At 44.8% G+C, this 17,474-nt stretch overlaps 1 protein-coding gene across 3 annotated transcripts in view; it reads right to left on the bottom strand.

The window, feature by feature from the left end:
- LOC116065443 (E3 ubiquitin-protein ligase SMURF2) overlaps positions 1-17,474 on the bottom strand; it is a 77,920-nt gene that overhangs the window by 18,046 nt on the left and 42,400 nt on the right. For 2 of the 3 annotated variants that reach the window (XM_035996595.1, XM_035996596.1), the window contains exons 4-11: positions 13,636-13,775; positions 9,881-9,946; positions 7,511-7,595; positions 6,411-6,494; positions 5,560-5,774; positions 3,021-3,105; positions 1,741-1,899; positions 1,559-1,618 (exon numbers count right to left, since the gene is read on the bottom strand). In XM_035996595.1, the coding sequence (XP_035852488.1) occupies positions 1,559-1,618; positions 1,741-1,899; positions 3,021-3,105; positions 5,560-5,774; positions 6,411-6,494; positions 7,511-7,595; positions 9,881-9,946; positions 13,636-13,775 (894 nt within the window). The remainder of the gene's footprint in view (positions 1-1,558; positions 1,619-1,740; positions 1,900-3,020; positions 3,106-5,559; positions 5,775-6,410; positions 6,495-7,510; positions 7,596-9,880; positions 9,947-13,635; positions 13,776-17,474) is intronic. The other variant, XM_031320967.2, reaches the window with a different exon arrangement.

Here is a 17,474-nt window from a genome sequence, read left to right as displayed (position 1 = left end):
AATCCTGGTCTGGATGCTCAGGCAGTGTCTTCAGCAAATAAAAAAGGCAATATACTTCAACTTTGACGGACATATACCGTATATATATATATATATATATATATATATATAGAACATTTTTGTGGGATGACGGCACATGAGGGGTGAACATTTCTAAAATCCCTGACTTGATAAAAGGCAGATGGCTTGATGGAAATCCATGACGACTGATATGTTTTCCAGAGTTTTGTCACGAGTGAGAAAGTTGCTTCTATTAGCGGTAATAGAGCGGCTTCAGTTAGGACAGAAACTGTACCAAATAGATCCTCTATTAGCGGGTTAATGGAATCCAAATGGATCGGGGTAGGCTATGGTTAAACCTTATTCATGCACAATTTTTAAACAAGTGATTTCACAAGGCCGAGATCCATGTGTCCTTAAATAACTAGGAGACGTACGGCACTCTACAGCCCAAATCTAACACATTATATACTAAATACCTGTTATATATATAAAAACAAAATGTACAAATGACAACTGCAGAACATTAATACATCTAATAGCTATAGAGATCACGCCTGTGATATAATACATAAAAAAATAAATGTGAACTAATTATCCCCCCAGAATACATATTCAATGAGATTTTCACACATCTGGGCATAGTCATGCTTATGAGAAAATTCCTACATTAAAAACAAATGTGGTGTGCCAGGCTACATTTTTATAAAGACGTTTCAGAGGGCCATGGATGAAGAAAGAGCAAAACGAATACAGAATCCCAAACACGTTCTTTGATCCGTCAGAACAGGGAGGAGAAAAAAAAAGGAAGAAACCTGATCTCTCCATCGATGCATTCCGTCTCTCTCTGCACGGAGGAGGAATGAGGTCAGGCGGCGGAGGCCCACCAAGGCACCCATACACTGCTCCACCTTTGTGGCGCAAGGACCTATGGGTATTTCTACGGCTATCGCAGCACAGTTTGTGTTTGAACAGCTGCATAGGGGGAAGAAATTCTGAACACGTGCATCCATGCGCGTAGGCATTTACCAAGCACAGAAGCATGAACACACACACACACACACACACACACACGCGCACACACACAGTTCATTCATCGACTTGGGCATCAAATTTATGCACCATTTCCTGGATGTAAGACGCTCCTCAGCCACAGACACAGCAGCCTTGGTTTCCACTCAGCTATCTGATGTCTGGCCAAAGCCAGCTTTGTGACGGATTGTGTGCTAAAACGCCTTTATGATCAAAACCTCTGCAGGGCTGAGGAATTTGAATTTTTGTGTGGAAAGAAAGACTGTGGGGGGAGTGCACTGCATATGTATATCTGTGTGTATGTATGTGTGTTCGTGTGTGTGTGCGTGTGTGTGTGCGTGTGTGTGTGTGTGTGCAGGGCTACTCCGAGCGCTGAACCTCTACAGGTGGCGAACACACCTTGGCACAGGATCCCGCTGTAAAACATCGGCTGAGGGGGAGGCCAAGTGAGTGAGTCTGTGAATGTCTGAATAGAGAGTGTGCTTGTGTATGTTCCAGTCTACTGGCATGAAGCCCGAAACCTTACCTGACATTCTGACTTTCGATGCCTCCTCGAGAACCGTTGGGGCTTGGGCTTGGACTTGGACTACAGACGTAAAAAAAAAAAAAAACCAGAAAATTAATCTCTCCGCTTTTGTACCCCGTTACCCGTCTTTACTTTCATTTCACCGTCACATTTTGCTGGCTCAAGGGCACCGTAGGACTCACTTCAGGACTAGATGCAGGTTGGCGGAGAGGCGCGGGTCTGTAAACTGCGTGGTTCGGTTGTTGTGGTCGACAAAGTAAACCCTCCCGGTGGCAGTGTTCCGTATCTCCCATCCTGGAGGCAGTGGACCCAGTTCCTCACAGTTCACATTACTAAGATCTCTGAAACACAGCAGAGGAGCACACAATAAAGCATCAGCATGCAGGAATTTAAGAAAAATAGACGCAGCGTAAGGTGGGAAAGGGGAAAAGAGAGACAAAGCGTATACACACACACACTCACACACTCACACTCACACTCACACTCACGGTATAAAACATACCAAAGCACTGACTAACTGGACTCAGGCGGACAGCAAGATTCCGAGATGTCTGAGAAATCACTTTTATTCTATTTTTCTTCTTCCTCCCATCTAAATTATTTACTGCTGCCCCTGCAACCCCTTTCAGCTGGACTCCGTGGAGACACAAAAAAGGCTCAGAAATTACAGCAGGCTCGCTGCGCTGGCGCTGACTTTTTCTGTTTTGCGGGGTCGAAGCCAAAAGGGACCAGAGCCTCACGAGCGATGAGAGCTTGGCAGCTAAGCCATCTGCTAATGTTGGAGCTGTCTGAGGAGCACCTGGCGAGGTGTGGCGTGACCAATAGCCTCCTATCAAGAGCAATAAAAAGATCATCTATCACTCATATACTGATAGAAAGCAAGCAGTGGCCAGGTATTATAATATCAGTCATGTTTTATTGATAGCGTCTGGAGTGCAATGAAGTCCGTCTCTGCACACGCACAAGCAGATCTGTGTGCCTGTGCATTTCTTTTTGGAATACGGTAATCAATAGGACACACATGCCTGACTGAGTATTTGCCCAAGAGCCTCTGGTATGGCTAATTGAGACTCGTAACGCTATTGGCCAGGTGTCCCAGAGTGAGGCCTTTCAGCGCTCGTGCCAGAGGACCGAATCGCTCAGAGCCCCGTGACATGGGTCTTCTCACAGCATGTCAGGCTCGTAATCAGCTGCAGGCTTCACAGCAAACTACAAGGGGGACCAGGACTAAGAGACCATGACACAAGTTATGTGGAAAGCCAGTTATGTCAGTGCCGTGACTGTTGGGTAAAATCAGGAGGACTGAAGGAATGATGACTGATCCGAGCATCTGTGGACAGCTCAATTTCTCGTGTATGCATTTTATTGTTCTTGTGTTTTATACATTTTACAGTTTATACGGTGGATAGTGAAAACGGAGCAAAACAAGACACACAAATCTGTCCGTCTGTGGTGGACGTACCTCGGTACTCTGGGGTCGTGCCACGTGCTGACACCGGTCTGAGTGTGGAGGAAGTACACTTGGCCTTGCTGCGTGGTCCTCTGCTCTGTAGGAGGGACGTAAAAAAACCCAAAAAACAACGAGATTAATCGATGCAAGATCTGGAGATCCTTGGTTATACAATGTGGTGAATCCAATTAAAAACAAAAGGAGGCACAACATTTTGCCTAAACCTTGGCATCAAGTGTCAAATGTTTCGAAAATATATGGAAAATGAAATTGAGTTTAATCATGTGGCGCGTGCAGAAAGATTGTGTTTATAATCCGTCTGCGGAAGAGAGAGAGAGATCACGCAGACGGAGATGAAAGGACCGTCTGAGGGAGCAGAGACTCCGAAAGGCAGCCGGGGAAGAGGCGGGGGATGGGGGAGGGGGTGAGAGACAGGGTGAAGAACATTGGAGAGGAAAGGAGAGGAGAGATGGGGTTGTCTGACTTTTTGAGTAGGTGAGCTCATTCGTCAGCGCCCTGACAGAGATATTTCCATGAGACGAGTCTGCCAGACAGCGTTTCTCTGGCATCCCTTTGGACCTACCGCCCTGCTTTAACACACACACACATACATATATACATATATATATATATATATATATATATATATATATATGTGTGTGTGTGTGTGTGTGCACATAAAAGTTCCAAAACCCACGCCCACCCCGATGACTGCACAATAGACCAGGATTTTCCCTACCATATTTACTGTAAGGCTTAGGCGCAGCACCTAAGCTGTTTTGGGCACTACCTACACCAAATCAACATAAAATCACTGTGGGTGTCAAAACTAATTAATGGCTTTTCTCAGATCTGATGGTTGTAGTCGGTCCCCTGTGGACTTCTTTAACAAGTTTTGACTTTAAGTTTTTTGAGTGTTATTTATTTACTATCTGCTCTAGCTTTTCCAACGTTTTACACACCGATATGGAAATAATAATGGTCCAAAATGATGTGAAATTGCATATTTTTTTCTGTAAAAGAACAGAACATTTTCTTGAGGTAGGACCCCTGAAACCTCCCGCCAAATACGTGCACCCAAGTCGTCCACAAACCTAGGGAAAACACTGTTTACGTTCCGACACGCAGGGTGACATATCTTGGCCGTTGTGCTCTCACAAGAGAAGAATCAGAGGCGCCGACAGCTTTTATAGGAACTGCCCAAGAACTTAAGTAAGAAAGTAAGGACAGAGATGGAGAGAGCGAGACAGATGTGTAGAGAGCCTCCTAATCTGAAGGACTGAGAGAGATTTGATATGTGCTCTGGCTCGCAAATCCTACATAAGATTTTACCGTGAAGATAAACAAAACTCCTTTGGGCTGTGTGGGGGATCGCAGCTTGTGTGTTTGTGTGCGTGTTTGCTTTTACATGAATGCGTCCGATTGTTTGACTGTGTGCAGAAAGGAGAACGGGGGGGGTGGATGGCTGCCGCCAGCCTTTAACAGCCAGATCAATTCAACTAGATCTCTGTCTAAAATGGAGCCAGTATTTCAGGCTCCTTGTGTGGAGCTGCAGCATCATCAGAGCGGCGCTGCACTGAATGAGGACACAGATGAGCTGGGTTACTGTGGATGCCCAGTGTTGAGAGCGGGGGGGGGGGGGAAGCAAAGCAATTAACACAACAGCATTACCATGATGACAGGATTCATAGTGGAAGTAGAGATGGCTTTCATAGAGGATAAAATAACCCAGCATACTCTAGTGCAATCACAATATTAAATATTTATCTGCCTCAAGATAGGAAAGGCCAGACATACAGTATTAATAGCATAGTGACGTGGTTTCAAAAGCTTTTTTTGCCACACCGAATGTATCTGTGGTGTAGCCAGACTCCACAGTGCTACATGACAATCTGGGACAGGAGAAAAAAAAACCTTCTGGGTTGTTTGCACTTCTAATCACAATCGTCTTGGGCGTTGCTGAGCTCCGGACGCAGCAGCGGTAACTCTGCTAAATAGTCTCGGGAAGGAATTTGTTCTGGTGGAACATTTGCACATTTTTGTTCTCTCGACTGCCCAAGACAAAGTTCTCCTATAGGAGACAATAAAGGCTTATCTTATCTTAAAAGGAACACGCTGACTTATTGGGACTTTAGCTTATTCCCCGTATCCCCCAGAGTTAGATAAGTCCATACATACCCTTCTCATCTCCGTGTGTGTCATAACTCTGTCTGACGCACCCACCGCTAGCCTAGCTTAGCACAGATCCTGGAGGTAACCGGCTCCATCTAGCCTACTGCTCCCAATAAGTGACAAAATAATGCCAACATGTTCCTGTTTACATGTTGTGATTTGTATAGTCACAGCGTGTACAAATAACAAGGTCACATGACACACAGCCATCTTCTAACCGTATATAAACTGGGAACTATATTCTCAGAAAGGCGAAGCACTGCTACTTCTGCTACTTGGGCGGAGTGATTTGCTCGCAGTACCAGGGATACGGTGTTCCTTTAAACACAGTATATATACTATATTCATGTCCACTCTGTGGTGCTGGATTCCCACTAACCATATCCCTCAGGGAGGTCCGGGGGCGTGTGCAGGTGGGTTCTGCTCATGTAGTTGCGGTGCCTTTGGGAGCGGACCCGTCTCTCCTGGGCCCGCTGGTCACCGTCGACGGGCGGCAATACGGTGGTAGGCGTGGCCCCGTTGGTGCTGACGGGCGTGTTCTCATCCACGATGCAGCTGAGAGGCCGGCCGGGGCTGGAGTACTCTGATGCAGGCCTTGAGAGGGGCGAGAGGGAAGGAGAGAAGCACAGAGAAGACCAAGAAGAAATGGTAAGGGTGTAAGAAAGAAAGAGGGAGTACAAGAAACCATAATGAAAGGATTTCCCAAATCGTTTCGATTCCAATTCACAGTCTTGATTGGATTACATTTTTAAATTCGATATCAATTAGGTTAGGGAAATTGCAGTTACAAGCTTGGATAATGGCCCTTATAATGAAGCCACCTCTACAAACACAAACAGCAGCAAATCAATGGGCAGCATTTAGGAAGTCTTTAGGTGCTAACTGGGAAACCCATAACAGGCAGCACACTAACAAACCATCAAACACAAAGGTAGTTAGACTGCCTGAGGTAAAGCTTGGTAAGAACTAAGTGATAAACAGAAACATAAGTATTAAAGACGGAGACAGAGCTGGGAAGAGATGCCTCTGTTCCCGCTCTTGTCAGCTCCGTGACTTCCCTGGCTCTTACACACCATTAAACACCGCTGTCTGGAGCGGTCTGTCTGACACCCTTTTTGGAAAGACTCCTCGCCAGTTTGGGAGCACTGAGGTCAGAGATGCGGTCGGCCTGCTGCTGTTTGATTTAAGAGGTCTGGGTTGGAGTTTCTGTGGGCTGCAGAGTGTACTCACCTGGTAGGCCTCTCCCACTGCGTGGTGCGTGTGATGTGGTTCAAGTACTGGATCCGTCCAGACGCTGTCCTCCGCTCCTCCCAGCTGGCAGCAGAAACACACACAGACGCAGCAGTGAGCAGACATGGTTAGGCAGCCACAGAACCACCTCGTAGTGTTCTGTCTCGCTGCTCTGTCTCGCCACATTGCAACTATCATATTCCGAACATCGTTACCGTAACTGTGTCCATGTTCGGACACCGTTGCAAGGTTACTGGCTATATCCGGACACATCCGGTCTGACGCTGTTTCCTGTCTTTTTGCGGTGCTTTCTTGGGCGATCGCCCCCAAAGTGCAAAAAGTATTTTGTACACATCTTAGAATCTACGTGTGAATTGTTATTATGTAGATGGACATTTACATCTCTAATTAAGTGTTTAAAAGTGACTTTGATGAGATAAAACAGCAAACTGATCTTACGTAGCGTTTTATGTAGAGTGAGCACTGCGCCAGACTCCGTTAAAAAAAACAGCCTTTTAAATGCTACACTGCTTGTAAGGAGTAACGGGCGAACCAACTTTAAAAGGGACAGATTTTCTTTTTAGATAAGGATCCAATTCATGCCGATGTAAGGAGTGGTTTATGTGGATTTCGAAAAAATAACTGATTAATAGTCAAAGGAACTTTAAAGTGTTAAATTGAGTCCAAATTGAATGATAGCCCAACAGATTCTTGTTGCAGCATTTGAAAAGATGTCATAGAAACAGTTTGCCAGATTGCATAGCATTGATAGAATTTCTTCAGAGCTAAATTACGTGGTATCGGATCGGTGCATAATCTCCAGTACTTTCAGATACTGATACCAGCATTTTAGGCATAATCGGAGGCTTTTCCAATACTGGTATCGCAAAAATCGCTACTGAAAACATTACACAATCATTTAGACTTGTATTTAAAACTGATATTCTGATAAAATGTTAGCCAAAAAGTATCCAAGCACGGACACAGTTACGTTACCCCCGTACTCGAAGGCAGCATTTATTGTTAAGGATTTGCAACAGCTTCTCAAAAAAACTCCTTCTGAGATGATACGAGATTTTCCCCCCCCAAACTCAACTCACCCATCTGGGAGATCATTGTCAAACAGCCGACTGCAGTCCACCACGGGGCCTCCTGAGCCTATCCGGTCCCTAGACTGCAGGCTCACTGCAGCAACACATGGCAGACAGATGCACGCACTATTACTAGACAGCAGATTATAGTGCAGGCACAGATATTTTATCGAAGCACAAAATGGAACTATATATCTTTATGAGTAACAGGAATGGGGTTACATTTTTTATCAGTGGTATCCTGGAGGGTCTGGTTAAAAGGGAAGTTGCATTTTCATCTTTTCCTTCTGCAGGGAGGGTCCGGTGTTATGAAATCTAATCCTACATTTTATATGAAGACTGGGGAGGCTTTTTTGAGCAACGAGAAAATAGGCAGGAGGAAATGGGCAACATTTAGCAGACTACAGCTGAACACAGTCTCACACTCAAAGAGTATTTCTGATGTGTACATTTATTCATTCTGCAGTGGCGCACCGCCGTTAATCAGCAGCGACGCACTGCAGTGAGGAAACAGACGAGTGTGTTATCTACAGGTTATTGAACAGGTGAAGTGAACATAACGTTATTAGCCGAGCCAGTTACAAATGGGCTCGGTAGTGAACGACACGCTAACGGGCTGACGGATTCAGTGTTTTTAGCTGAGCTGGACCGGAGAATATTGGGTTAAAACAGATCGGTGATGCGGTTTTACCCTCGTTGTTCTCTGTGAAGTTTGCTGGAATGGTGATGTTACGTATTGTTTTGTGTGGAGTGATCACTACCCCGGACTCCGTTTAAAAAAAAACCAGCCTTTTAAACGCTACACTGCTTGTAAGGAAATAACAGGAGTAACGGGCGAACCAGCTTTAAAAGGGATCCAAGGATCCAATTCATGCCGATGTAAGGAGTGGTTCAGGAAGTGTTAAACTGAGTCCAAACTAGTTTAATGATAGCCAGACAGATTCTTTTGAGAGGATGGAGGAATGAAGGGGTGCCGTCCATCCAGGAGAGGGCTTGTGAGATGACTAGGGTTGCAGCGTTTAAAAAGATGTCATACAAATGGTTTGCCAGATTGGATGTCTACACTAGAAAATGGGGAAAGTACCTGAACCTTCTGGAGGGCTCCTAAAAAGCTTTGTGCTGGGGAGAGACGTGTACTATGTGCTTATGGCGTTAAAACATATATATGTTTAATTTGTTTTACAGTTTATTGTCTATTTGGTTATTTATTATATTGTCTTACATGTTATGGGTGTTATGTCATCTTTTCTTAAATTCTGTCTATGTGGGGCGCCTGAGTAGCTCACCTGGTAGAGCGGGCGCCCATATATAGAGGTTTACTCCTCGACGCAGCGGCCGCGGGTTTGACTCCGACCTGCGGCCCTTTGCTGCAGGTCATTCCTGCTCTCTCCCCTTTCAAGTCTAAGCTGTCCTATCCAAATAAGGGCCTTAAAAAATGCCCAAAAAAGAATCCGTAAAAAAACAAAAAAAAGTGGGGGTGGGAGATATGTTCATCCATCCATCTTCGTCCGCTTATCCGGGGTCGGGTCGCGGGGGCAGCAGTTCCAGCAGGGGGACCCCAAACTTCCCTTTCCCGAGCCACATTAACCATCTCCGACTGGGGGATCCCGAGGCGTTCCCAGGCCAGGTTGGAGATATAATCCCTCCACCTAGTCCTGGTCTTCCCCGAGACCTCCTCCCAGCTGGACGTGCCTGGGAGGCGCCCAGGGGGCATCCTTACCAGATGCCCGAACCACCTCAACTGGCTCTACTCCGAGCTCCTCACGGATGACTGAGCTTCTCACCCTATCTCTAAGGGAGACGCCAGCCACCCTCCTGAGGAAACCCATTTCGGCCGCTTGTACCCTGGATCTCGTTCTTTCGGTCATGACCCAGCCTTCATGACCATGGGTGAGGGTAGGAACGAAAACTGACCGGTAGATCGAGAGCTTTGCCTTCTGGCTCAGCTCTCTTATATGTTCACGTCGTAAAGTGTATGTTTGGCATGGATGCTCATTACAAGCTCCATGATTACTACAAGAACTGTCAAAGCAACTAATCAAAGAAGACGAGATAATTTTAAAGAAAATACTGAAATGACTTTTAAATAGTCAACCTTGGCTTTAAGCGAGTTTCCTTTTGCTGTAAATGCTGCCCATTAGTGGTTTAGTATGCCACCCTCCTTGAACATTTAATACACAGTGAATGAAGGACAACATGCTGTACATCTGACCTCATGGTGATGAAGACAGCCAGTGGGAATTAGCCCAGAAAGACCATTTTAGGGATTAGGTTTGTGTGTAGCTTCCATTTACTTTCTAATTAAAAGGGATCGTTTTTTCCAAATCTTTAGCGTGGTTCTAAACCCGTCCCTGTTTTTGTGCGTCCATCCGTACTCACCCACTATCTGGCCTCTGACTGTGTCACTGTCATTGGGACTCAACTTGTTCAAGTCTAGTCTCTGGTCTGTGGAGAGAAAGAGAGAGAGAGAGGACAGAAAAGAAGAAGTGGAGCGCCAAAGTGAAGAGAAAGAGAGACAAACAGCGTGAGACAAACAGGAAACGAGAATAAACATGAAAGAAAGAGGAGAGGAGAGAGAATTCATCAGTGTCAGGGATTTACATACAAACCAGCATGTGTTTGGGATGCATTTTTTTTTTCTTCTCCTTTGGACGAGTCCCATTGCTCTGTATCATTTACATCACTCAGACTCAATTCCTCTCTCCCTCATTATCCGTCTCTCATTCTTCTGTCTGTAGACCACAGCTTGGCTGTGCCCTGGAACAGATGGTCTGGTCTGTGGAACAGCCACGGGCTGTAAAAATCTCACCGCGCATCGCTACAGAGCAGGCTTCAGTTCAAATGCGGAGGTCAAACATTTGACAAATTTAAGTACAAAGCCTGCACTATTCCGCTCGGTCTTAGCATGGACATGAACCTCTGCCAAAGTCTGGAAACTCTTTGTCTGAACTTCTCAAAGTCTGCGGAATTTGAGAGTGAGGGAGAAAGAGAGAGAGGGAGATCAGGCAGAAAAGGAAAGAAAAACTTGTCCAAGTTGCCTGCAGACATAAGAAATGCCACTATCTGCTCTCTGTTGTCTGGGTGTCATGCAGATCAGCTCAGGATGTCTGTCTAGACTAAACAGGGACCAAAACAGGCAATGGTCAAACCGTTACAAGGCTGGCCGGAGGTCAGCAGCCACAGAGAAAACATACACACGCACACACACACACACACACACACACACACACACACACACACGCACACACACACACAGAGACAGTGAAATGTAAAAGAGCACTCACTTTGAGATGCATACATTTAAATGCAGTCATATACACAAAGACGCAGACACTGCAATTATACATAAATGTTACAGTCAACCCCAAGACGCTCTACAATTATACACAAATGTTTTAGTCAACTCGGTGCCCTCTCTAAGTCCTGTGGAGGGGACAAACTGCAACTGCTGGTAAATGCACACAAAAAAAAAAACAACAAAAGAATGACAAATACTCGCAGGGGGAGAGCGACCACAACAGAGAGAACACAACAAATCTACGCTTACACTTTAATAGCTCTACAATTATGCACGTCTGCCTGAAATGACCGGTTGTCTAGATCGGCAGACGGAGATAGCGGGAGGTTAGTCACAATGGCATTTGATGTGTGTGTGTATGTGTGTGCACATGTTGCCAGTCTATGGAGGAGACTGAAGGGGAAACTGAAGAGGTGAGGAGGAGGCCAGGAGAGAAAGGAAATGCAGAGGCAAACCACTCACAGCTGTGGCACAAGGTTCAGGTTTCCTGTGTCGCTCCAGGAAAACAAGTGTCAGGGGCTTCTAGGAAAAGGCGCTGGGATCCTTTCCCCCGTTTCTACCTACGTGGCTGCGGGCCCCGGCGAAGCAGGTACCAGCTCGCTAAGTCACTCCAGGCTCCAGCTTTGTTGAAGCTACAACTGTCTATAAAGCCTCCATCTCATTTATCCAGTTAGCTTCTGACATGAGACATTTTGACTGTAATTGCAGGGCGATGTTGATTGGCTCTTCCTGTTCTGGCAGAGGGCAGAGTGTTGACCCCTCTCACACACGCAGCTCTGGCCTCTGTCAGACCTAGTGAGGGGGACAGGACTAAAAAAGGAGCTACTCTATGTTGTGTCACTCAGGCCCGACAGCAGCACTGTGGTACTAACTTCTGCTTCTTATCACACTACAGGTATGAAGCCAGCTTGATGGATACAGCCTCATTTTATCATTAGGGCATGAATAACTGCAATTAATAATTCAAGAGTTGTTCTCCACCCCAGTAGAGGGAATAATGAACTGAGACAAATAAATAGCGCACTCAAGTAAAACAAACAAGTCATGTGTAGTTTGGCAACAAAATCTGTGCTGCGACTGAATTTAATTTTCGGAACAAAACAAAAGACCATCTGGGGGAGGAAGGCGTCAGTACTGCATTACAGCTGACTGCATCCATAGTGATTTAATCATCACGCCAATATACAACAATTCTGTAAAACGACATCTTTGGAGTGAAACAGCACAGACAGATATGTTTTCAGCATTTTAACCGGCAAACTTTTCCGTGCACAGACATTTAGGCTTTTTAAGAATCCAGGATGAAAGGAAGGTAACATCGTAGGACACAAACAGGGTGCAAAATTAACTTTTTCCACCAGCCGATTGGCTAGTGAATGTTCAAATTTTACCAGCCACTCAGATTACAGTTGTGCTTTTTTGGCTGGTGAGTGCAGCAAATCTACCAGCCACTTGCATATTTTTCCAGCAGTTGGCAGGTGGATAGTGCTAATTTTGTACCCTGGACACAAACTTTGAACAATTGACTCTATTCAAAAGATAAAGGTGCCCTATGGAGTTTTCTCATGCACAAACTAAAATGTATGTATATGTGTTGGTCGCCAAAACACACTGTGTGTATGCTTGAGCCTAGGCTTGCCGCGGTAGTCGGTGTTACAGATGTACACGGTGTTTGGGCGCACACTGATTACATTTATCGCCCATCGCCTCCACCGTCTTCTTTCTTATTTTATAGAAATAAAACCAATTTAGATAATTTCTTTGTGCATCAGTGCCCACGTGAAAGTGTCGCCCCGTACAGCAGCGTCGCACCACAGAGTGGCAGGAGTCCGATTTCAGACCGACAAGATGATGGCGGAGGATTTGGTGTCAAAGTGAAAAGCAAAAGCGCAGAATCCAATTATGTATATTATATATCAGGGGTCTTCAACATTTTTTAAGCCAAGGACCCCTTAACTGAAAGAGAGACCCCCTACTACATATGTTGCATAAAATGAAGTTGCATATTAAACTGGGCCTGCAATAACGCGTAGGGCAGCCTAAAGCCTTTAGACATTTTACAATTTTTTTTGCATAGAATACTAAGCTATTAAAATAATAATTGTTGGCATGACTTTATAAATCATCTTTTAATGTTACACAGTGGCAGTGTGGCACAGTGAATCTTTAGGATGAACTGTATCTGTGGGTGGCTATCTTAGTGACGACCTTACCTATGGGCCAGTAAGCCTATCGTCAGTGGGGATGTATATTTGCTAATAATATGATGTAATTATGTTAAGACATTTTAATTTCTGAAAAAACTTTTAAAAATTGACAATAATTTGGAGGCCCATCCCTGCAGTGACTCTGACGACCCCCTAGGGGCCCCGGACCCCCTGTTGAAGATGAGATAAGTGATCGTTTGCAGCCGGAATCGTAATTGCGATTAAAATTCGATTCATTGCACAGCCCTAATTATCGGTGCGTTTTCTTGCCGGATTCATTCACGGCGAAAATAGACCAGAAACTAGATTGCAAGCAGATTTTAAAACGTTGATTATTAACCATTTTTCCACTGCCCTCGTTGATGCATTGCTGCCTTTCTTTGCGTGTTACCGCCAGCAATGACTGATCAGCGTATTAGTGTGTAACTGGTGGCAGGATTGGGTGCGTGTCTGTCTTTGTGCTCCATTCAAACAAAACGGGAACCCAGCTTGTAAATACATTGCTCTGTAGCGCTACTACAGTGGTCAACAACTCCACAGGGTACCTTTAATACACAACATTGCTTCTTCCACTAGTGACCAGTTTAATGATTTCAAAACATAATAAAAAAAAATGGAGTAATACTGACACTTACAGCCTGTGTCTTTAAGGCGGTTGATAGCGTTGGACAGAAGGCGGACACAGCCGAGGAACCCAGCCCCTTGTTTCTTGTGAATCTTCTTGTGATTCCACACGCTGATGGTGATAGAATCTGATTTCCCGATGTATCTGAGGGGAAAGGGAGGAGAAGGAAACATAATTGATATTCAACAATGATAGGCTCGTCATTAGGGGTGTCACGATTCTCCAAATCCTCGATTCGATTACATTTTCGATTCAAAGGTCACGGTTCGGTTCTCAATTTTTACATTTTTTTTTTTTGAAAGCACAGGTTGCTATGCCATTATTTGAATAATATTGGAAGATTTCATGCTTAAATGCAGCCTGTTATTAATACTTACTACAATACTCAGGCTTATGCATTGTCAATGCCACTATAAGCATGTGGTTGTTGTTACACGTTCTGTCCACTAGAGGGACTTCCAACATCAGCCTGGCCTTAAAGGGGACCTACGTCATGGCGCATTGCATTTCCGACACGCCGCTCTCTGTTTACATTATATTCCACCACGCACACAGCGACCAACTCAAATCAACAGAGAACTCTGTAATGTAACATTATCTAACAAGTGTATTGAAGCGGCTGTTGTAGAGGCTAACGGTGCTCGGTTAGCACAATGACATCATGTTAGAAAGCACAGTCGAAACCATTTGTCAAAAAAATAAAGTAACAATAGTGTTAGCGACGATGCTAATGACACTGATAACTAAGCCAAACGGTGCTGTCGCAGCACTTTTTTCCGCTTGGCAAGCCGACCGGACGTGACATGGGGGCATGGCAGCATCGACGATTCCATTTTTTGATGCGAAGTTCGAGATTGTGACTTAATTTCGGTCGATTTTGAATTAAAATCAAAATTGTGACACCTTTATTTGTCATAGGCTACATCTACACTACAACGTTTTGAGACAAAGTCCATATTAACACAACCCGCCCAGCATATTTCCTTGGATTAGGATGGCACCAAGATCTTGGTTGCAGCTGTCGCCGTGGTCCTGCTGCACTCCCTGCTACGCTCTGCTGTGTCCTGCTGCGTCCAGCTATGCTGTGCTGTGCCACGCTACATCCTGTAACGCCCTGCAGTGCCCTGCTATGACATGAACTACTACGACTACCACTTGTAGTCACTGTTCCATTATCTTTACTGTGACTATTATGGCCACTGTTCATCACACCCCCAACCGGCACCGTCAGACACCACCTACCAAGAGCCTGGGTCTGTCCGAGGTTTCTCCCTAAAAGGAGTTTTTCCTCGCCACTGTCGCACTAAATGCTTGCTCTTGGGGGAATTACTGGAATTGTTGGGTCTTTGTAAATTATAGAGTGTGGTCTAGACCTACTCTAACTGTAAAGTGTCTCGAGATAACTCTTGTTATGATTTGATACTATAAATAAAATTGAATTGACTGACATCACATATCACATGACCGTTCACACACACTGGGTATGTGAGCCGGTTTAAACAGGAAGCAGACTGTCTGATGTTACTCTCAGGTTGAAAATCATGAATGTATAAGTTGGAAAATACAGAAAATACTTTGAAGAAAGAACAACAATGGTGAAAAGTAAGAGCAGGGATTTATTAGCTTGGACCGACGACGAGGTGGAACTGTGTACTATGAACTATGTAAAACATAATTGCTCATCTAATTAAATCTGTTTACCAGACGTGCCGGTAAATGTCAAAATGTAACAGCTAGTGTGTCGACACTCAGGATGTTCCCGGCAATGCAGGGAGACACGCATCCCCCCCACAGAAACTGTCTCCTCGCCAAGGACACATTACAAGACACAGTCGGGACATGCAGGCGGAAGAGGAAGAGGAAGGTGGGGTGCCTGAGGGATTTTCCAGACAGTGGATTTCAACGTGTAAATCTGACCCTAAGCGTCTGAGACAGAGCACCACAAGCAGACTGGGATCCTGTGAATCACTGATCGGCATCAGCCCTGCCCACATATCAGAAGGAGTGACAGAGAAGACTTACAGTAGACCGCTGACGTGACATTTAGCTACAGTGATGTGATGAGCCGCAACACAACTAACTGCAACTAAACTAACTCTAGAATTCAGTCAGACTGTGGAAAGGGTCTGCATTTGTCGAGCTCCTTTTCGATTTTGTGTTTACTAACGTGACATCTTTAGAAAAATGAAGGCAACTATTTCTACCTAACACACGAAAAGCATATGACCAGCTTGATTAAACTAACTTAATTGAAAATGTAATCGGATATAAATAGTCATCAATCATGCTGTCAAATGTGGAGGGTTGTAATATCAGTTATATTATATAATTCAAGGGTTGTTTGCCTTTGGAGTAAACTATTTTGAAGCAGTTTGTAGACTAAACTGTAAACATATGAGACAGCCCGAATGCACGTCCACTGGAAAGTAGTTTTTGCTACATGATCCGACATTCTTTTTTTGGGGCATTTCTGTCTTTATTAGATAGGAAAGCTGAGATATGAAAGGGGGAGAGAGAGGGGGGGAAGACATGCAGGAAGGTCACAGGTTGGATTCGAATCCTGGACTTTCTGCGTCGAGGATTAAACCTCTGCACACGTGCGCCTGCTCTACCCACTGAGCTAACCGGCCACATGATCCGACATTCTTAACTGAAGACGTTGTGGATAAGTTGCATGGAGTAGGAGACGGCTATGCTTAAAGGAACACGCAGACTTATTGGGACTTAGGTTATTCACCGTAACCCCCAGAGTTAGACAAGTCGATACATACCCTTCTCATCTCCATGCGTGCTGCGACGCTGTCTGACGCCCCCAGCATTAGCTTAGCCTAGCAAAGATCATGCAGGTAACTGGTTCCAACTAGCCGACTCCTCCGAATAAGTGACAAAATAACGCAAACATGTTCCTATTTACATGTTGTGATTTGTATAGTCACAGCGTGTACAAATAATGACATGAACACCAGTCACGTTCGCTACTAACTAGCTATTCACATTAGTTTTGTTGACGGAAGTAACTGTGCTTTTCGGTGTTGCGCTAATCACTCCGCCCAAGTAGCAGTGCTTCACCTTCTGAGAATATAGTTCCCACTTAGTATACGGTTAGAAGATGGCTGTGTCTCATGCGACCTTGTTATTTGTACACGCTGTGACTATACAAATCATAACATGTAAATAGGAACATGTTTTATTTTGTCACTTATTGGGAGCAGTCGGCTAGTTGGAACCAGTTACCTGCATGATCTGTGCTAGGCTAAGCTAATGCTAACAGAGTTACAGCACGCACGGAGATGAGAAGGGTATGTATCGACTATCAAACTCTGGGGGATACGGGGAATAAGACAAAGTCCCAATAAGTCGGCGTGTTCCTTTAAACTGATGAGGAGAAAATGAACATCACATTGGAAGAGGTGGCAATTAATCAATAACTAGAAGGCACTCGGAGGGCGCGGACCTCCGCCAAGGCATGCCCTCTTACAATGTTAAAGGATAACGTCAGTTTCTTTTTAACCTGGACCCTATTTTCTATGTTTCTGTGTCTAAGAGACTGATGGGAACAACAATCCTCGACATTGCTCCAGTATTAAGCGAGACCACTGCAGTCGACAGCAGCGGAAACAAGCTGCAATGTTACGTTAATGGGCAATTACGCTCCTTCAATTTACGTACGTTAGTTTTGACACCGACATGCTCAGATTATTAAGTGCCTAACAAAAGGTCCATCTCTGTAGGGATCCTTTCCATAATGTTGTCAAAGAGTAAGATCCTTTTTGTTTAACAGGAAACGGCCTCAAAATCCCTACTGCCAAACCAACCAGACTCCATGTAAATAAACGGTAATTG

This window comes from Sander lucioperca, chromosome 21 (assembly GCF_008315115.2).
Source record: "Sander lucioperca isolate FBNREF2018 chromosome 21, SLUC_FBN_1.2, whole genome shotgun sequence".
NCBI lineage: Eukaryota > Metazoa > Chordata > Actinopteri > Perciformes > Percidae > Sander > Sander lucioperca.
This window is presented reverse-complemented; position numbering and strand designations above follow the sequence as displayed.